This window comes from Orcinus orca, chromosome 8, assembly GCF_937001465.1.
Source record: "Orcinus orca chromosome 8, mOrcOrc1.1, whole genome shotgun sequence".
Classification (NCBI taxonomy): Eukaryota; Metazoa; Chordata; class Mammalia; order Artiodactyla; family Delphinidae; genus Orcinus; species Orcinus orca.
In genome coordinates, this window is record NC_064566.1 from 51,612,020 (window position 1) to 51,633,495 (window position 21,476).

General features: G+C 46.5%; 1 protein-coding gene and 3 pseudogenes across 1 annotated transcript; all 4 read right to left on the minus strand.

The window, feature by feature from the left end:
- Positions 1-1,360: 1,360 nt before the first annotated feature.
- On the minus strand, positions 1,361-8,836 carry UCP2 (uncoupling protein 2). The gene is made up of 8 exons (XM_004279781.4): positions 7,988-8,836; positions 7,011-7,167; positions 4,407-4,626; positions 4,039-4,249; positions 2,855-3,049; positions 2,672-2,773; positions 2,151-2,331; positions 1,361-1,802 (listed from the first exon to the last, which is right to left on the minus strand). The coding sequence occupies exons 3-8, from the start codon at positions 4,530-4,532 to the stop codon at positions 1,688-1,690; spliced, it is 930 nt and encodes a 309-aa protein (XP_004279829.1). The 5' UTR covers positions 4,533-4,626; positions 7,011-7,167; positions 7,988-8,836; the 3' UTR covers positions 1,361-1,687.
- Positions 8,837-18,490: 9,654 nt separating this feature from the next.
- LOC125960262 (protein FAM91A1-like) lies at positions 18,491-19,097 on the minus strand (annotated as a pseudogene).
- Positions 19,098-19,178: 81 nt separating this feature from the next.
- On the minus strand, positions 19,179-19,865 carry LOC117196558 (protein FAM91A1-like; annotated as a pseudogene).
- On the minus strand, positions 19,844-21,274 carry LOC125965229 (protein FAM91A1-like; annotated as a pseudogene).
- Positions 21,275-21,476: the final 202 nt, after the last annotated feature.

Sequence of the window (21,476 nt, forward strand, 5' to 3'; positions counted from 1 at the left end):
TGCCTAAGGCAACAAATTGCCCCTCAGTTTCCTCTGGTGCAAAACAAATCCTGCCTCAGAGGATTAATGTGAGAATTAAGGTGCATTAAGTACACTGACCGGGTCCTCCACTTATGCCGACTCCCTGCCACCTTCACCCTGGCGTGACTCCTGCACCCAACCCTGTCCCTCTTGGGGACTATGAGACCTCAGCTCAAAAGTAAGGTGAGGTTGTAAATCAACTATACTTCAATAAAAATAAAAAGTAAGGTGAGGAATCCTGGACCCTCTTTCCTTCTCTACAACCCTAATATCCTGGACCCCTTGCCCAAGCACTGAAGGGCCCAGCCTCCTGCTCTGACCAGTGGGGAAGGCACAGTAGCACCAGCTGACTTAAACAGGAAGGTCACGTTCTCTGGGCTTGGCTTCACAGCTGCCCAACAGGATTCCTGAAGGACCCCAGCCCCTAGGGGAAAAGTGCACAGGGGGAGGGCGGAATCTGAGTCCTAGTCCCAGTTCAGCGGCTGATTTCCCTTGTGTCCTTGCCTGCATGACCTGTCTCAGCCTTCAGCTTCTTCAGACATCTATAAAACGGGCCTGGATGGCTTAATTCTAAGGGCCCAGCCCTTCACGAGATGCCTTGGGATTCTGGAACCTCACAGAGTCCCCTAACCCTTGAAACAGAAGTAGCCCTGCCCACCTGCTTTCCTGACTGGAGACAGACGGTAGGAAGAGGGACAGGGAGGCTGACACCCCTGGTTTGTCACCACCTCCCTGGGATCTCTAGCCTGGGGTGAGGGTGAGACTCTAAATGGAAAGACTCCGGCTGAGGCTGGGTGTCTGCTCTACAGCCTGTCCCACCCAATGCAGTTATACCGCCTCCTAAGGGTATGACTGTGGAGGATGGGAAGCAACCTGACTTGCCCTCACTAAGCCTGGGACTTGGGGGAGGTGGATTTCCCATTTGTAAAATGGAATAAAATAAGCCTACAGCATCTAAGGTTCCTAAGTTCCTCTAAATCTTCCAAGCAGCACAGGAGAAGCAGGGCAAACAGGAACACTCATTTTGCAGATTAACAGGCCCGGGGCCAGCTGGGGGGGTTGGAAAGGCAGGTACTGGAGTACCAGACACTGGTGAGTGAAAGCTCAAGTGGTGTGGCGAGAGAGCAAGGCCACTGCTAACTCCAGGCCGCTCCTTTACTTGCCACCTCAGCCCTGGCCTGGTCTGGAAAGAGAAGCAGACCGGATGACCTCCACCCAGATTGCTGGAGGAAGATGGGTCACACCCCCCTTTCCAAGTCAGGTGGCTCCTCCCCTGCCTACCAGGTGCCAAAAGGGCCCATTAGACCAAGACCTCTGGTAACAGAGAGGGAGGAGACGCCAAGGTTGAGCTTGTTTTATGGGTGACGTGCTAGTCGGGCTCAGGGGCAGGAGGCAGGACGAAGAGTCAGGCTGAACTTCTCAAGGGACTGAGGGCTTGAGATGCTGGCTTGTCCAGGCTTCCCACAGTGTCAGCTGGGGTCAACTCCATCAGGACTGTGAGAGGAAACGGGGAGCTGAGGGGTGAAAATGTGGGGAGAGGGAAGGGAGGTGGTGGGAAAGGGAGCAGAAGGAAGGGGTGGGGAGAGAGGGAAGGGAATGAGGGGAGGAGGAAAAGGGAAGCAGGTCCAGGCTGCAGCCAAAGCCAGAGGTGATCAGCAGGGGAGGCTCAAAAGGGAGCATCCCGGGAAGCACAGGCAGCCACGAGGGCCCGTTTTAGCTGTTCATAGGTGACGAACATCACCACATTCCAGGAACCCAATCGGAGAAAGGAGGGCATGAACCTAGAGGGGAGAAAACACACGTCATCTCTTTCACCCTGCTGGGCCCTGGCATCCAATCCAACCCAGATGCTCTGTCCCAAAGGAAGCTGGGAGGGCCCAGGGAATGGAGCTGTGGCCTGTGAGCAAGAGTCCCCTGTGAGTCTCCATTTTAACACCCACAAAGTAGGCATGATAGCAACTCTGAGAGGAAGGAGTTAAGAGCACGAGAATGCCAGGACCAGGATCAGAAATAGTTTGACACATGGTTGCCACAGCAACCACTCAGTTCTGGGTGGTTCTCTCCCACCTGTGTGATAGGTACAGGTGGCCAGGAGGCCTAGAATTGGGTGGGGTGGATCAGAGGCTCACCCTTTGTAGAAGGCTTGGGGACCCTCCTTCTGGAGCATGGTGAGGGCGCAGTGGCCAGCACTGCGGTACTGGCATAGGGCAGAGTTCATGTATCTCGTCTTGACCACGTCGACAGGGGAGGAGATGATGGTGGTGCAGAAGCCCGCCCCGAAAGCGGAAGTGAAGTGGCAAGGGAGGTCATCTGCCAAGAAGGAGGAGCAGGGGAAGCAGTCAGGACTTCTCACCCCATAATTCCAAAAGGAAAGAGATGATTTAAGTAGCTAAGATCTCGTGGTTTTAGAGACACAGAGACTGCAGCTGGGATCTCTCCCAGTGTCTCTGAGAGTCACTTTGCCAATCTAGCCTCAGCGCCTCAACGTGCAGAGTGGAAACTTCACCCCAGTTGGCTTCAGTTCAGTGAAAGAGAAACTCACTCCATAAGCAAAGGGGAAATGGGATGAAAAGATGTGGTCTCCAGGCAGACCCACACTGGCTCCTGGTTTGGGGGAAGGTGAGACCCAGCAACATCTACCCTAACTCACCAGTCATTAGGTTGGCCTTCAGGAGAGTGTCCTTGATGAGGTCGTAGGTCACCAGCTCAGCACAGTTGACAACAGCATTACGAGCGACATTGGGAGAGGTCCCTGCAGAAAGAAATGGTGCCTATGTGAGACCAAGGAATAGGGGAAGAGGAGGATGTGGAAGGGAAAACACCTGGTACACACCTTTCCAGAGTCCCCGAAACCCTTCCTCTCGGGCAATGGTCTTGTAGGCCTCAATGGTGCTTTGGTACCTCCGGCCACCTCCAGCCTGGGCGTGCGCCTGGAATCGGACCTTTACCACATCTGTTGGCTGGGCCACGGCCACAGCCAAGGCACCTGTGGTGCTGCCTGCCAGGAGGTGGCTCCCGATGCCGGCATCTGTGGGAGAACCATGGGGGTCAGTGGCCAGCTGGGTTTACACTCATTTCCCACCTCTCCTCACCAAAACCACGTCACTGCCATTTCCTGTCTTCACTGTAACCTTTCGGTAATAAGACACAGACTAGCCCTGCTCTAAGAACTTTTTGCATCATACAGTCTATCACTGGGAGTGTCTACTACGTGCTGGGCACTGGGACAGAGCGAGGAGCAGGGCAAAATGAGACGTAATGCTTTCTTTCATAAAGCATTTTCATTCACTTCATTTTAACTACTCAGCAGCCCCGAGAAATCAGAACCTTTTTTTTTTTTTTGGCAGCGCTGTGCGGCTTCTGGGATCTTAGTTCCTGACCAGGGATCAAACCTGGGCCCTGGCAGTGAAAGTCCTAACCACTGGACTGCCAGGGAATTCCCAAGTATCATTTCCATTTGACAAATATGAAAGGCTCCGAGAGAAGTGGCTTTTCTCAAGGACTGGGATTCATAGGACTTGGGTTCTCATCCCTGATCTACTTCTCCCTGCCGTGTGATCTTGGGAAAAGTCAACCTTTTGATCTGGGTTCTCATTTTCCTCACGTGTAAAATGGAGGGTGGGCATGGCATGCTGAGAAGGTGGAATGGAAGCGTGCTGGCCTTGGAGGCACAAGTCCTCAGTGTGTTTTCTTTCTGGCTCCCCATTATGTGCCCTTGGCCAAGTCCCTCCCGCCCGAGCAAGCCTCAGCCTCTTCCTCTGTAACACGGGGATGATACCACCTGCTCCCAAGGTGGTTGTGAGGACTGTTATGAGACGATGCCCTACTTGGAGCCTGGCACAGCCCAGGTGTTCAGGAATCATTAGGAGAATCAGGGACCCTTCTAGTTCTCAGTTCCTCTGATCTGAAATTCCTCCTAGAGGTCTTGGGGCCTAAAGGAACTGTGCAGCTAAAAGAACGAGGATCAACCATCACTGAGAAGAGGCCAAGAGGCCTATGGCCCAGCTCCACACTCACGCTCAGAGCCCTTGGTGTAGAACTGCTTGACAGAGTCGTAGAGGCCGATGCGGATGGAGGCAAAGCTCATCTGGCGCTGCAGGCCGGCGACCAGCCCTTTGTAGAGGCTGCGGGGGCCCTCGGTGCGCACCATGGTCAGGATGGTGCCCAGCACCCCGCGGTACTGGGCACTGGCCGCAGCCTGCACTGGCCCCTGCCTTTCTCCTTGGATCTGCAAGGCCAAGGCAGGTGGTTGCCCTCCCCATCTCCTTCCATCCCTACGCTCTAAAATTTACAGCGCCGAAAAACCCCACTGGCCCTTGAGGAGTCTGTGTCTTGGAGAGGGAGCAGACTAGCCACCATCAGAACCCCAGGCTTCATCTCCTCACCTGCAGCCGGACTTTAGCAGTATCCAGGGGAAAGGTGATGAGATCTGCAATGCAGGCAGCTGTGCCAGCCCCCAGGAACTTCACAGTGGCAGTAGGGGGCACATCTGTGGCCTTGAACCCAACCATAATGCCAATTCCTGCTACCTCCCAGGAGATGAAGAAAAAAGAAGGGGGCACCTTCAATCAGCAACAAGACGAGACAGAGGAACTCTGCTGGAATCTAAGCCAAGGAGAGAGAAGGTCCATCAGAAGCCGAAGCTCCAGACCCCCCCTTCTCACTACCCCACCCCACTTTCCCTGATAGCACCACCTCCCTAAGCAAGGACCCAGAGCTGCCCCTGGAGGGCAAATAGGAGTGAGCTCCACAGGCACTCAAGCAGGGGCTGGAGAAGCAATTCATTCCTGAGAAGTCCTCCTTTTCACCACAGGGAGTGTCTGGATCACAGCTATCCTAGTGCTACCTCACAGGCACTGGCCCAGCCCTGTGTCTGCTGGGTGCAGAAATTTCACTGATGCCCACATTCCTGATGCTGCAGATCCGTTTAAAGGGCAGACAGAAGTGGGGAAAAGGTTTCAGCTAGACCAAGACCTGACAGGCACAAACCCACAGGCTTATGCCCTGGATGTCTTAAGCAGGAGAGGTTCCTATGGGTCTTGAACTAAGTCTAGAAGAAAAGGAGTGAACAAGACCTATTCAGCTCCTTCAATTCAGTCTAATTCTCTTCCCCACCAGCCTGCACACAGCTTGGGCTCTCTAGAGGCACTCTTTCAAGGAGTCTGCTTTGCTGGGCACTGGCTCACTGAGGCGCAGGAGACAATATCTACCCTAGAGGGGGGCTTATTGTCTGGCATGGGATGGACAGGTGATTCAAGCTGCATTTGGGGCTTGCAGAACATAGTCTCAAAGTGCAAAGGAGGGAACATCCAACTCCACTGGGAGAGAAGAAAGGGTGGGTAATCAGAAAAGACTTAGAAAAGGTAGCATTTAGCTGGGCCTTGAAGGATACTGAGCAATTCTCAGGGCTGAGAGTAAGTGCATAAGGTGCTCTACCCACCCCCACCCCGGGGGGTGGGAAAACTATTCCCTCTCTGGCCAGTTTCCTCTCCTCCTATAACATAGAGGGATCCACATCTTCATGAGAGGTGGGGATGCGGAAGTGCAGGTCAGAGCTATAGTGACAAAGGAAACCCAAACCTCCATTTTGTTCTCAGAATTGCAACAACACCTTCCTCCCCTGCCTTAGGAGGAAGTGAGCCCAGCACCCCAGTGGAGGAGGGTGACCTGCTTCTCTCCCCTGAGTTTCTTTCACTACATAGGAGTGGCTGCTCTGAGCCTCACCTAATGGGCTGCCCCCATTGCTGGGGCCGGGAGGAAAGCGCTGGCCAGCAGAGGAATGACGTGGTGGCAGTCAGTTGTGAACACACAGACCCATGTAAACAAGATGCTCACCAGGCTTCTTCCTCCTGGGCTTCTCATCCCAGGTGGCTGGGCCAACAGGGAAGTCTAAAGGCGACTCACCACTCAGTTCCTGGCCTTATTCATGCTTCCCTGGAGCCTGGCCCACATGAGGCTCAGTGAAGACTGGCACTCAAGCAGCAGAAGGGGTTGGTGAAGGTGTTCCAGAACCCCCAGCGTCCCTGCCCTGACATCCTCGTTCCCCAGGAAGTGCCCCACACCTTTCCTCCCCGCTCTGCCTGGCACATTCTACTAGCTCACTTACTTGTCAGTGCAGCCCTGTGAGGTGGCTTCCCTTACTTCCATGTTTCAGAACAGGGAACTTAGTAAGCGTCCTGTCTGCAGGCTCCAAAGCTTATGCTATTTGCTTTGCACTGTGCCTAGCTCATTTCTTTCCTGCTGTTTTCTCAGCCCCAGGCCTTTCACGAGGAGGTCCAACACCGAAGTTCTCTCATGACAATGTGACAGTTCTGAGAAGGTTCAGGCAAACGGCATTCCCTTCTCTGGGCATCAGAGACATGATGACATGAGTCAATCATGTCCTGACCTTGATCTGGGTTGCAACGTGTTGTGAGGGCCAGAGAAGAATAAGGCCCAGGCCCTGCCCACCTCAGAGACAAGTGCAAAGGCTAAGTTGCCATTTTGAATGTTGCCTTGGGGTTGCCATAAGTCAGGTCCTTCAGAGGCATGGGTATGAAGGCAAAGGTCTCCGTGCTAAAGACCATACTAAGAAGATTAAACTCAGGCCTAACGAGAAAGAGTTAATAATATATTACAATCCCCAGCAAATAACCAGTTTCACCTGATTACTAACTGTAATCTTAAGGATAGTCAAAAGTTTGAGTCAACAATATGTAGTTAGAACAACAGGGTCCTGTCCTAACTCTGCTGCTGACTCCTAGGGTGACCTGGGGCTAATCACTGTCCCACCTGGGCCTCAATATCCTCCTTTGTAAAATGGGGATTACCATCCTTGGATTGTCAGGTCAGCTTAAGGGCTCTGGCCCTTAAGTGCTTTGTGAATGCTAAGAGTGACTTTACTGGGACGGTGGTGCTAGTTATTTGTGTTAATGTCCTGCTAAACCTGCCCCCAGACCACAGGGCTGAGGCAGTAGAAGACCCCTCCCTCCCTTAGAATGGACTCTTACCTGGCTCTGTTAGATCGCACGCTGAGGCCTTCAAGATCAAGCTTCTCTAAAGGCATCCCATTCTTCAAAGCTGCCAGTGGCTATCATGGCCTGATCCCTTTGGTTTTCCATAGAAAATGGCTGGGAGATGAAACACCTAATGGTCATACTATGTGTCCTGCAGGTGAGGGCAAAGGAGGAGAGTTTAGAAAGGGAAATGGACCTTAAAGGACCACACCCCAGCAAGGAAAGGGCCATCTGTTCAAGGCACATAAGCCCACTCAATCCTTATCAGGGGGGTGTGAGGGTAGGGCACAGGGTCCATTTCCCACAGGGCAGCTGGGGACTAATTAAGTGCACACACTGGAGGAGGGGGACACACTGGAGGAGAGGATGAACCCAGGAGTCCTCCCTCCCCCGTCTGCTCTCTTAGTATCACACATTGCTCTGTTGCAGATTTCTCCTTTAGTGGAACTCAGTATTCTGGAGAAGCGTCCCGCAACACAGCAGACTGTGGTGAGCAGGAGTGGGGCGGTGGTGGGGGAGTCATGATGGGTCAGAGACTCGCTGAGTCAACTAGGAACCAGAGCGGGGCTGCGAGGAGGTTAGAGGGGCTGGAGCAGGCCCTGCTGAGGCTGCATCAAGCAGCTCAAAGCCTCCTGCCAGCAGAAAGAGCCCCCGGAATGGCCTGGGGCCGCCTGGAGTGGCAGAGGTCATTCTGGTCTTCGCTGAAGGTCCCCCACCCCGGCCGAGGAGAGGAAGTGGAAGGGTGAAGGCTTATATTACAGCCATTTGAACGCGAGAGGTAAAGAGCAAAAGCAAGACATGAAAAGAGTGAAAGAAGAGAGAGAAAGAAAAACAACAAAAGGTAAAATACAAAATAGGGCGGGAGGTGAGGAGTGAAATTAAAGGTGGCGCGCGGCTCCCTTCCGCCGGGGTAGCGGGAGTAGGGCAGATATAGCGGGCGCAGGGCTGGGGCGGGCCGGGGCCGGGCTCACCGGGCCGCAGGGAGAACAATCAAGTACTGGCAGATATGTCAGTCGGCGGGCGGAGCGCGCATCCACGGAGAGCAGACTGTACTCGACCCAAAGGCGCGGCCGGCCGGGTTTGCAGAGAGGCAGGCAGAGGGTGCGGCGCGACTTCGATCTATGGGGAGCGGCCGGCTGGGCGGGGGCGGGACCTGCGGTCTCCGAGGGCTGGGAGGCGGCCCTTTAGTTGCAGCATTTCCGCAGAGACCGCCACGCCCAGGGTTTTCTCCGCGCCTTTCTCCACTTCCATTTTCGGGAGCCGATCCCAGCGTCTGCCCCTTCGTTTCCCCATAGGGTTACCCCTCGCCGCGCCAACTTCATCGTGAAGATGGCAAGACTGACTCCCGGAAAGAAGCAGAGGCTGCCCAGGGTCGTACACGCCTCTGGCCCCTAGCCAGGGCTCTTTTTTTTTTTTTTTTTAATGTATTTATTTATTTATTTATGGCTGTGTTGGGTCTTCGTTTCTGTGCATGGGCTTTCTCTAGTTGTGGCAAGCGGGGGTCACTCTTCATCGTGGTGCGCAAGCCTCTCACTATCGCGGCCTCTGTTGTTGCGGAGCACAGGCTCCAGATGCGCAGGCTCAGTAATTGTGGCTCACGGGCACAGTTGCTCCGCGGCATGTGGGATCTCCCCAGACCAGGGCTCGAACCCGTATCCCTTGCATTGGCAGGCAGATTCTCAACCTCTGCGCCACCAGGGAAGCCCAGGGCTCCTTTTAACAGCGCCCAGAGGCTCGGGTAGAAGAGCACTCTCTCCTTTAAGGGACGCAGTCCGCTGGTCCCAACTCAGCCGCCCGTGATTCCGCAGACAGCCCGCTCTCCCCAGGTGCCAGCGCGGGACCCCGCGGGGCGGGGCCTCCCTACCGGCCTCGCTGGCGATTGGTTAAGGGAGCCGTGGGGCCAGAGGAAGGAGCCAATCTGGGCTGCAGCAGCAGGTGGCCGATCACCGCCAACAGCCGTTGGGTGCGGCTGGGTTTCCCGCTGCCTCCGGGTCCTGTCCTGGGCTCCTCGGGGACTTCAGGACGGGGAGGGGTCACGGAGCGTGACGCTCCCGCCCCCACTTACAGAAGAGCCAATGGTCAGGAGCCCCTCGAGTGAGAAGGCCGAACAGGGCGTGGACCTGCTGCGTGTCTAGGCCCCGGCATGAGAAAGGGATGGTAGGTGAACCGGGACTGGGTCGCCCTCAGGTTGTTGGTGGTCTTATGGGGGTGACAGACACGTAAACAACCGGTAATTGTGTCTTGTGGCCGGACAAACACGTGCACGTGGAGTGTAGAAGCAGATAGTCTGTGTTCGCCCTTGGACTCTATGTCCCTACTTTTGTGTACCTTCTGACTCCCTCTACCTCTTTTCAGTCTTGGCGGCTGTCTGGGACTGTTGTAAGAATTCGTGGAGGTCGTGGAAGCCATATCGTTGACTACATTGTAAGCTCTTCTAGAGCAGGAAGCTATTTCCTATATTTTTAGTATCACAACACTCTAAGACCCGCTTTAGATGTGGACAGGGACCGTTGCCTGCCATTCTGGTAAACAAAGAATGTTGCCCACCATTCCATTTCCTTAAGGATCTGGCCATTAGTCACGGCAGGCTTCCACCCACGTGAGCCCTGAAAGGAATTCAGGATGGAGAAAAACAGGAAGTATTCTGTGCTTTGGATTCTATTGGCACTAGATAGTTAAGATGCATACCTAAGGAATAATTTAAATGAACCCAGATTCTTGCATCTTCCCATATACAGAAAAGCACTAAAATCATTAATTTGAATGTCTGTTCTTTGTGATTGACAGTAATCTTTTGATGTTCAACTACATTTTTTTTCCAGCAAGAAACGCCTATTTATCCTGGCTTCTCTCTTACCTCTTCTGAGCAGTTCCTCAAAGCTATCTGAGAGGCCGTCTCCTGGGTTATTGTCTTCAGTAAGATCCCCAAATAAAACTTAACTCGCTACTTTTAGGTCGTGTGTTTTTCTTCAGTTGACATATAGTAGAGGCTCAATGCATGCTGTTTGGGCTGCTGTTGAAAGTGCCCTTGGGAAGTGTAATGGGAGGATCTGGGAAGATGAACATTTAGTGAGTGCAGTTACTATGTTCAGGTTCAGTGTGGATTCTTCACATAACCCTGTGAGGCTGGTATTAACCTCTGACCTACAGATGCGTGCCAAAGAGATTAAATCATCTGCCTAATGTAACACGGTTAGGAATGGTGCGCCATGACTTAAGCCCTGTTTAATCAGCTCAGTGTGTATTTTTTGTCCACAAGCAGAAGGAATTGTCAGCCAGGAGACTATAGCTGGAATGGGACTGGATAATCATAGCAGAAAAGAAAAAACACACTGAGCATATGATCCTGGCAGAAACAAAGTGGAAACTGAAAAATCCAGCCACAAATTTATTTCTGGCACTGTGGAGTCTCCCATCCACTGCTGGCCTAGCTTTTGCACGTAAGCTTCTGTCTTTGGCTGTGATGAACGGATTCCCAGGATACTCAGCAAGTTTGTGGTGAGACTACTGAACTGGTCGGTGATCTCTGAGGAGACATGAAAAATAGAGTAAAACAAAGGCTTGGAAATAAATGTGTTGCCCTGATTGCCAAAACAGGGAAGAATCTGGATTTCAAAGACTATATACCTGTGAGATGTTTGTTCGTCCCTAGCAAAATTCAAGGGACTGTTAAAAGGATGATGTGTGGATACTAAAAAGAGAAGTAGATATCACCAGGATTCAACATGGATTTCTTTAGAAGTCCTGTTAAATTCTCTTTTCCTTAGGATGGAGCCAGGCAGATCAGGGTGTTGCTACAGACACTCTACCTCTGGATTTTTAGAGGTACAGCTCATCCAAATCATAAGATGTCTTATGGAGAAAGTGAAGAATGTTTGGTGTCAACTGAAAAAAACACACAACCTAAAAGTTGAGAATTATATTTTATTTGGGGCATTACTGAGGCCTTAAGCCCAGGATACAGCCTCTCAGATACCTCTGAAGGACTGTTCTGAAGAGGTAGGGGAGGAGCCAGGGTATATAGGAGTTTCTGCAAAAACACCAGGTAGCTGAACATCAAAAGATTATTGCTAGTTAAAGAAAAACCAGATATCTCACGTTAATGAATTTAGCACTCTTCTGTGTATGGGAAGATGCAAGGGTCTGGGCTAAATAAAATTATATCCTGTTTTTCTCCATCATGAATCTCCTTAGGGTGCACCATTGGTGATGGCTGCAGTGGCTGATGGACTGATAGTCTCAACATTCTTTGTTTACTGATACGGCAGGCAGACATTCTTTGTCCACAATGGGTACAGATAAGTGCATTCTACAAACCTGTTTCACATCTAGTTCACTGAAAAAAAAAAAAAAAATATATATATATATATATATATGTACTTATAGTTTTGGAACTTTAAAATTTTAAAAACGTTGTTTGAAACACTGAAAATGAAAAAGACACTGATTTTTTTTTTGTAAATTTATTTATTTTATTTTTGGCTGTGTTGGGTCTTCGTTGCTGTGCGCAGGCTTTCTCTAGTTGCAGCGAGCGGGGGCTACTCTTCATTGCAGTTCCTGGGCTTCTCATTTGGTGGCTTCTCTTGTTGCGGAGCACAAGCTCTAGGCACAGGGACTTCAGTAGTTGTGGCTCGCGGGCTCTAGAGCCAGGCTCAGTAGTTGTGGCGCACGGGCTTAGTTGCTCCGCGGTATGTGGCTCTTCCCGGACCAGGGCTCGAAACTGTGTCCCCTGCAATGGCAGGCGGATTCTTAACCACTGCGCCACTAGGGAAGCCCCACACCCACCCGCACCTCCCCGACCCCCCCCCACCCCTGTCCATGACTTTTTGTTGTTTGTTCTTCTCTTTCTTGATTTCTTAAAAAAAAAAAAAAAAAGGTGGGGGAAATGGCCACCCAAAACGAGGTAGAATTACTTTGAACATTTGCAACAACAAAACTGGATTAAATTCTTTAATGAATCTTTGTTGTCAAGTAAGAAACCCTGCATTTTAAATATTAAATTGGGGGCTTCCCTGGTGGCGCAGTGGTTGAGAGTCTGCCTGCCGATGCAGGGGACGCGGGTTCGTGCCCCGGTCTGGGAAGATCCCACATGCTGCGGAGCGGCTGGGCCTGTGAGTCATGGCCGTTGAGCCTGCGCGTCCGGAGCCTGTGCTCCACAGTGGGAGAGGCCACAACAGTGAGAGGCCCGCGTACCGCAAAAAACAAACAAAAACAAAACAAAAAAACAAAAAACAAAATTATATTGGGAAAACACTGTTAAGAGTTAAAAGATGCTTCTTTGTGTGAATTAATGTGTGATTGAAATAAAGCTCAGTTCATAAAGCAGAGCATGAACATAGCAGTTGTTCACATTTTGCTCATAGCTCTGAAAATGCAAGTTCTCCCCCAGTTTCTTTCTTTCTTTTTTTTTTTGCGGTACGCGGGCCTCTCACTGTTGTGGCCTCTCCCGTTGCGGATTACAGGCTCCGGATGCGCAGGCTCAGCGGCCGTGGCTCACGGGCCCAGCCGCTCCGCGGCATGTGGGATCTTCCCGGACCGGGGCACGAACCCGTGTCCCCTGCATCGGCAGGCAGACTCTCAACCACTGCGCCACCAGGGAAGCCCTACCCCACTTTTTTTACAGGATGACAGGCCTTCAGCTGGTGATCAGATGGCTAACATTTCCATTTTTATATAAGAAACAACTTGATCACATGGTTTTTCAGTGCCTTCCCTAAAATCCATGATTGTTAATAGATTCTATTTTTTCCTCCATTATTTCTCAAAGGAAATATAGCAGCAAATTCATTCACTGCCAACCATTACAAATATTCAGTCCTTTATTAAGGTACATAACATTAAAGTAGGCTTAGAGTGCTAATACATAGATAATAAAATAACTATAGCTAGTAAAACAAAGCAAATGAAAAGAAAATTAAAGAGCATTGATCAAATGAAATACTTACAACTTACAACTGAAACACTGTAGAAATTATATATTGAAAAGCACTAGGAATATACAATAATTCAGTAACAATTATTGAGGGAATAAATGAAAGAATCACAGTGATTAGAAATTATTTTCATATTAATATGTATATTAGGGGGTTCTCCAGAGAAACAGAGCCAACAGGATATGTGTGTATATGTAAAGAGAGATTTTTGGGTAGTTGGGGGGGGCATGCTGCGTGGCTTTCGGGATGTTAGTTCCCCAACCAGGGATTGACCCCTGGCCATAGCAGTGAAAGCACCAAGTCCTAACCATTGGATCGCCAGGGAAGTCCCCATAAAGAGAGATTTTTTAAAAGGAGTTGGCTTGTGCAATTATGGAGAATTGACAAGCCCAAAATATATAGCATAGACCTGCATATGTAGTTAGAGACCCAAGGAAGAGTTGCAGTTCAAGTCCAAATGCAGTCCTCTGGTAGAATTCCTTTTTGTTTGGGGGAGGTCAGTCTGTTCTGTTCAAGCCTTCAACTGATTGGATGAGGCCCACTTAGGTATGGGGGCAGGGGTAACCTGCTTTACTCAAAGTCCACTGATTTAATGTTAATCTCATCCAAAAAACACCTTCACAGAAACATCCAGAATGTTTGGCCAAGTTTCTGGGCACTGTGACCCAGCCAAGTTGACACAAAATTAACCATCACAGTATGTATTAGTTTTCCTTATATAGATAAGCATAGCATATATTTAGTTTCCAGCTCATGTAAGACAAATTAGAAAACTAAACATTATTACATTTACTCCAATTACAGCACTGACTGAGCCACAGGTAACTTGGTCTAAAATTTTTAATCCTATAAATAGGCCATAGTATTGAACACATGGTTGTGTTAACAGTTCAAAGAAAGACGTATATTTCTAGAAGTAAGTTAAATGCACATGTAGTTTTATAAAGAACAAAAAACCATCAGTAAAAATATTTAGGTTATAATATTCCCAGAGTCTATTTTCCACATTCTTGTTTGGTTAATTTGGTCACAATTTTAAACTGTAAAAAATTACCCTTTAGAGGAACTAAACTATAACATGACATAAACTTCCTAAGGAAGGTAACTTGAAAAATATAAAAAGTGATTCCAAGTTTTCTAAGTAACGTTTGAGATACTACAAGAGCAAATTAATTAAGAAAACCTTTGAAATTATTCAATTATCTTTAAAATTATACTGGTATAATTTAATATCTAGAATGCCTAAAATAATGTTTTCATAGTAGATTTATCACTAGAGTATTTTGATCTTGAAAGCCTCAGTGCTTCTTTTTTTTTTTTTTTTTGGCTGCATTGGGTCTTCGTTGCTGTGTGCAGGCTTTCTCTAGTTGTGGCGAGTGGAGGCAACTCTTCGTTGTGGTGCTCGGGCTTCTCATTGTGGTGGCTTCTCTTATTGTGAAGCACGGGCTCTAGGTGTGCAGGCTTCGGTAGTTACAGCATATGGGCTCAGTAGTTGTAGCACGCGGGCTCAGTAGTTGCAGCGCACGGGCTCAGTAGTTGTGGCTCGTGGGCTCTAGAACGCAGGCTCAGTAGTTGTGGTGCACGGGCTTAGTTGCTCCGTGGCATGTGGGATCTTCCTGGACCAGGGATACGAACCTGTGTCCCCTGCATTGGCAGGAGGATTCTTAACCACTGCGCCACTAGGGAAGTCTAGCCTCAGTGCTTCTGATGTGTAGCTTTAACCTGAAATCATAATCCTCGGTTTGCAAACATCAAATTCAATTTTATGTTAGTTGACACAGAAACGAAACAAAAAATTCTTAAATCAAGGTGATAGCATGCAGCAACCATTGCTACCAAAATGGAAAAGTTCTATTTTTCCTTAGAGATTCTATGAAAAGAAAACCCACAGTGAATGACAAAGTCTACACATAAACATTGTTTAAAAATAGGATATTTGCCAAAAATAGAAAATAATCCAAATGTCCACCAATTGTTGAATGGATAAATAAAATGTAGTATACCCAAATAATGGGATACTATTCAACAGTATAAAAAGCAATAAAAAGGAATGAAGTACTGATACATGCTACAATATGGATAAGCCTTGAAAACATTATGCTAAGTGAAGGAAACCAGTCACAGAAGACCACATAGTGTATGTTCCCATTTATATAGGCAAATCTATAGAGACAGAAAGTAGAGCTAGGGAGGATGGGGGAACTTGGGCATGACAGATAACAGGTAAGTGGGTGTGGTTGTTTTGGGGATGAGGAAAATGTTCTAAAATTGATTGTGGTGATAGTTGCACAACTCTGATTTACTAAAAAGCATTGAATTTTACTCTTTAAATGGGTGAATTGTGTGATATGTGAATTATATTTCAATAATGCTGCTACCAAAAAAAACAAGAGAGAGAGAAACAAAACAAAATGCAAATCAGACCATGTTAACATCCTTTCAAGGACTGCTCTTGCACTCTGAATAAATTCTAAATGAGTTAAAAAAAAAAAAAAAGAATGTTTTCCAAAATTTCTCACGAAATGTCAGTGAAACTTTATAGTCTGAATTAAGACCTTATAAAACAAGGTTAAATTATACATAATTTTGCTGATTTGCATTATCTTCCACATATAAAACAAGGTTAAATTGTACTGATTTGCATACCTTCAAGAAGGTTCAGCTGATGTACATAATTTATAGGTATCTACAGGAATTCTTTTTTTTTTTTTTTAACTTTCTTTATTTTTTTGGCTATGCTGTGCAGCTGCTCGGCTTGTGTGATCTTAGTTCCCTGATCAGGGAGAAGTGAAAGCACGGAGTCCTAACCCCTGGCACTGGACTGCCAGGGAATTCCCTCCATAGGAATTCTTAATGTCTCATCATATCTTCTCTCAGTAATTGTTGTTTATTGTTTTATACTCTTTCTATTCTAAATACCAAGAAGTCTTTTCACAGGGAGAGTTAAATCACTTTCCATTATCCCCAAAAGTGTAGGTAACAAAATATAAAATTAAATAAGATTTGTTAAAGTAACATAAAATCTCCATAACAATATTCAGTGACTGCTTATAAATGTTACCAGTTATCATAAAGTCTATAAAGTTTATCCTTAGATTAATAAAAAGAAATGTAGGGACTTCCCTGGCGGTCCAGTGGTTAAGACTCTGCACTTCTAGTAAACTCAAAATGGATTAAAGACCTAAATGTAAGACTGGACACTATAGAACTCTTAGAGGAAAACATAGGAAGAACACTCTTTGACATAAATCACAGCAAGGTCTTTTTTGACCCACCTTCTAGAGTAATGGAAATAAAAACAAAGATAAACAAATGGGACCTAATGAAACTTAAAAGCTTCTGCACAGCAAAGGAAACCATAAACAAGATGAAAAGACAGCCCTTAGAATGGGAGAAAATAATTGCAAATGAAGCAACTGACAAAGGATTAACCTCCAAAATATACAAACAGCTTATGCAGCGCAATATCAAAAAAACAAACAACCCAATCAAAAAATGGGCAGAAGAAGACTTCCCTGGTGGCACAGTGGTTAAGAATCCGCCTGCCAATGCAGGGGACATGGGTTCGAGCCCTGGTCCAGGAAGATCCCACATGCTGCGGAGCAACTAAGCTGGTGTGCCACAACTACTGAGCCTGCACTCTAGAGCCCGTGAGCCAAAACTACTGAGCCCATGTGCCACAACTGCTGAAGCCCAAGCACCTAGAGCCTGTGCTCTGCCACAAGAGAAGCCACCACAATGAGAACCCGTGTGCCACAACGAACAGTAGCCCCTGCTTGCCATCACTAGAGAAAGACCATGCCCAGCAACGAAGACCCAATGCAGCTAAAAATAAATAAATAAATAAATAAATGGAAAAAAAAGAAAAAAAGGGCAGAAGACCTAAATAGACATTTCTCCAAAGAAGACATACAGATGGCCAAGAGATGCATGAAAAGATGCTCAACATCACTAATTATTAGAGAAATGCAAATCAAAAGTACAATGAGGTATCACCTCACACTGGTCAGAATGGGCATCATTAAAAAATCTACAAAAAATAAATGCTGGAGAGGGTGTGGAGAAAAGGGAACCCTCTTGCACTGTTGGTGGGAATGTAAATTGATACAGCCACTATGGAGAACAGTATGGAGGTTCCTTAAAAAACTAAAAATAGAAATACCATATGACCTAGCAATTCCACTACTGGGCATATACCCAGAGAAAACCATAACTCAAAAAGACACATGCGGACTTCCCTGGTGGTGCAGTGGTTAAGAATCCACCTGCCAGTGCAGGGGACACAGGTTCGAGTCCTGGTCTGGGAAGATCCCACATGCTGCAGAGCAACTAAGCCCGTGTGCCACAACTACTGAGCCTGCGCTCTAGAGCCCGTGAGCCACAACTACTGAGCCCAAGTGCCACAACTACTGAAGCTCACGTGCCTAGAGCCCGTGCTCCACATCAAGAGAAGCCACTGCAATGAGAAGCCCATGCACCACAAGGAAGAGTAGCTCCCACTTGCCACAACTAGAGAAAGCCTGCGGGCAGCAATGAAGACCAATGCAGCCAAAGATAAATAATAAACAAAATTAATTAATTAAAGAAAAAAAAAAGACACATGCGTCTCAATGTTCATTGCAGCATTATTTACAATAGCCTGGTCATGGAAGCAACCTAAATGACCATCAACAGACGAACAGAAGATGTGGTACGTATATATAATGGAATATTACTCAGCCATAGAAAGGAACAAAATTGGGTCATTTGTAGAGACGTGGATGGACCTGGAGACTGTCATACAGAGTGAAGTAAGTCAGAAAGAGAAAAACAAATGTTGTATATTAACGCATATATGTGGAATCTAGAAAAATGGTACAGATGAACCGGTTTGCAAGGCAGAAATAGAGACACAGATGTAGAGAACAAGTATATGGACACCAAGTGGGGGAAAGGGAAGGTGGGCTGAATTGGGAGATTGGGATTGACATATATACACTAACTAATATGTATAAAATAAGTAACTAATGAGAACCTGCTGTATAGCACAGGGAACTCCATTTCGCTGTACAGTAGAAACTAACACAACATTGTAAAACAATTATACCCCAATTAAAAAAAAAAAAAAGACTCTGTGCTTCCAATGCTGGGAGCTTGGGTTCAATCCCTGGTCGGGGAACTAAGATACCACATGCTGCTTGCTGTGGCCAAAAAACCCCTAAAAAACGAAAACAAAACAAAAAACACCCAGAAGTGTAGATTTGCCTTAAAATAAAAGTACAGTGCTGATTCCTAAAAAGTTCTTTGTTAAAAAGAAACAAACAACCTAGGGATCAATTAAAAAAAAAAAAAAGGAGCTTTTTGTTGCATTAGAATGTGCTGTAATGAGCAAGACTCCAGACAAAATTAAATGTTTGCCAAACATCAATACAACACACTTTTAACATCATTAAGTGTAAGTTATATTGCACCAGCAGAATAGTTTTTTTGACTGGCACTATAAAGCTCACTTTAAGAAAGAAAAAAAGACACCAAGTGTGAATAACAAATGGTGTAACTAAATTACTGCAAATGAAGATTAGCATTGAGAAGTGAGGAAGGTGACACTCTAAACCATTCTGATACGATGGCATCTCTAATTTACAAGAAGTAGAACTCCCGTATCAGCATAAGATGGTAAAATGGACTTGAAAAAGTTGGCCTCAGTGTGTATACCCAGTGTTGAAGCACCTTCCCTGAATGAGTGAGCAAAGTTAAGGACATGTAGAGAGAATTTTATGCTGCAATGTCAGAGTCTTTGATGGCTTTCTTCTCTGCAAAAGTTGTATGTAGCAGTTTTCCTACAAACTTCTCATTTAATTCAGAGCTAAATAGTGGAATTTCAAAGCACAGCTTAAGAGAAAGCCAGTCACGTCTGCTGTGGCAACATCAGAGTTGTGTTTTGTTGTTGAATCTGTTGTTGCTTCCTCAATGACCATTTCACAGGATTCTTCATTTGCTCTGAGCCAGAAGTTAAATACGGTAAATCAGGTTCTCCTTTCTCATCAGAAGCATCACCAGGTTTTCTGTTTACACGTTGACTAGAAGCTTAGATATGGTGACACATTCACAGAAATCCCTGCAAGCCCACTTTATTCCTTAATATTTGCAGTGTTTTGTGAACATCCATATTGATACAGCAAACTTTCCTTATAGTTCTGTTTTAATCAAATGGAAAAGGTTTTTCTCATCCCATCATTTAACATCTGAGCTAATCTGAAGTAGGAATTACTTCAGGATTATGACTCCAAAACATTATTAATACTCAGTATTAGCTCTGAAATATATCTGATGGTTTTTGAAGTCTTCTACCTTTGGCCAGTAAAAGAAATAGGGATCTGACTTCTGAGCAGTGGCTTCTGGATAACTGGTCTAATATTCTGAGGAGTACTATTGCTGATGGGCTGTATTCATAAATGAGAGGAGCCATGGAAACAAGCCATGTGTAATTTTGTTTAGAACTCTGCTGCAAGTCACAGGGTCCGAATCAAGAAGGCTCTCACACCTTTTAAAAGATCCAGAAGAAAACCATAAATGATTGTTCTGGCTATGTAGTTGTGCGACTGTATCATTATTATACAGAGACAGTATGGTGTTTCTCAGAGTGCGTGCCTGATCAAAATATCTCTGCAATCTGCACTTTTTCTTCATCAGTGTTTTGAACCTTTTCTAGTTCTGTAAGGAAGCTGTCTAGAGACTTATGTGAAAGTGTGCCAACTTTTGGTACAGGATTTCTCATCATTACAAAGGAAAGTGTTGAGTTAAATAGGCAAGCAATATGCTTTCTGAGTCCTGTAGGCAGATCCAAATTGCTTATACTGGCTGTGTCAGCTGGATCTTGACTATTTCTATCAGAGCTGACAAAACTTCTTTTCAGGACTCCTACTTTCCTTGCCATCTTTTTTTTTTTAATTAAATTTAATTAATTAATTTATTTTGGTTTATTTTGGTTGCATCAGGTCTTAGTTGCGGCACATGGGATCTTCCGTTGCAGCGCACAGGCTTCTCTCTAGTTGTGGCGTGCAGGTTTTCTCTCTCCAGTTGTGGCCCGCGGGCTCCAGGGCACGTGGGCTCTCTCGTTGAAGCGCATGAGCTCAGTAGTTGTGGTGCGCGGGTTTAGTTGCCCTGCAGCACGTGGGATCTTAGTTCCCCGACCAGGGATTGAACCCACATCCCCTGCATTGGAAGGTGGATTCTTTACCACTGGACCACGAGGGGAGTCCCTTTCATTGCCATCTTATATCGAATAAAAAGAGTATCTTTTGTGGATGGAAAGTCCTTTTAAATCTTTTTGCAGATGGAACATTGCACCTTGATGAATGTACTTGCTGCACATTTATTACTTATGTCTCTTCTTAGGGGCAGAGCCCAAGCAGCAATACATGGAAACATTCTTAGCCAGTGACATATCTATCTCAAGGACATTTGCAAGCTCTGCAACATTAGTATGCTCATCTATTGAAAGAAATATAAAGTTTCAAAGTAATCACCTAGTCATCTTGAACTCAGTTCATTACAAAACCTTCAGGAGAATAAAATTCAGATATTGACACGTTCAAATAAATCCTTTGTTGTATAAACTATGTAGCATATTGTAATATAGGGATTCAGAGAGTTGAGTATATTTCTCAGGCAAAATGCACATCTTTATGTCATTTTTGAGTTCTGACCAGCCTACACCACTCACCATGCCTCTTTGGCAGTTTCCACTGGCTTTATTGGTAGAAGATGTGACCATTCCTCAAATTTCAAAAAGAAAAAGTTTGATGATCTACACTGATTCATAATATCAATGTACTGCTATCTTTTTATTGCCAAGAAAACTTAGTCAGCCCTAATAAAATTGGGCAATGAAGCATAACTTTTTTTTTGGCCACGCCAGGTGACTTGTGGGATTTTAGTTCCCAGACCAGGGACTGAACCTGGGCCACGGCAGTGAAAGCCCGCAATCCTAACCACTAGGCCACCAGGGAACTCCTAAAGCATAACTTTTTTCATTGTTCATAATGTCCTCTATAATCTCAGCGTAATATGATAATGGTGTTATCCTCAGACCCTTTACCACAATACCCAATAAATGGTAAATATACAGCGTGAAATAATCTCGACTGTAATAGTTCCTCAAACTATTTGCATTCAATCTTTCTTGACGTGTTTAAGTTATATTTCTGTATCATAACTGACTGTGGGTATGTAGAGGACAATCTGCTTTGCATATTTCCTCTGTGAATTTCCAAGACCCTATCACGTGTTGGTGGGCAGCCTGTTCCGTGAGTGGCTGTGCCTGATGTGGAACTTCCTATCCATGGTGCGAGGGCCCTGGGACAGCTGGTGGGGAGCCTGGAGGAGGCCTGGTGCCTTACACTTTAGAATGCCCGGCTGCCCCGTGGTGAGGGCTCCATACAGCTCAGCACGGCAGAGAACAGTGTCAGGGGTGCATCAGAGAATCTCAGTTTCTTCATTAAATTATACTTTAAGGAAAAAAGAGCTTTTAAAATTAAAATCATCA

Excerpts from the sequence above, each read along its gene's own strand:
- UCP2 (XM_004279781.4), bottom strand. The coding sequence starts at position 4,532 with ATGGTTGGGTTCAAGGCCACAGATGTGCCCCCTACTGCCACTGTGAAG. Across the intron at positions 3,050-4,038 it reads CTACACCAAGGGCTCTGAGC|ATGCCGGCATCGGGAGCCAC; the intron begins GTGAGTGTGGAG and ends GTTCTCCCACAG. Across the intron at positions 2,332-2,671 it reads GAAGGCCAACCTAATGACTG|ATGACCTCCCTTGCCACTTC; the intron begins GTGAGTTAGGGT and ends CCTTCTTGGCAG.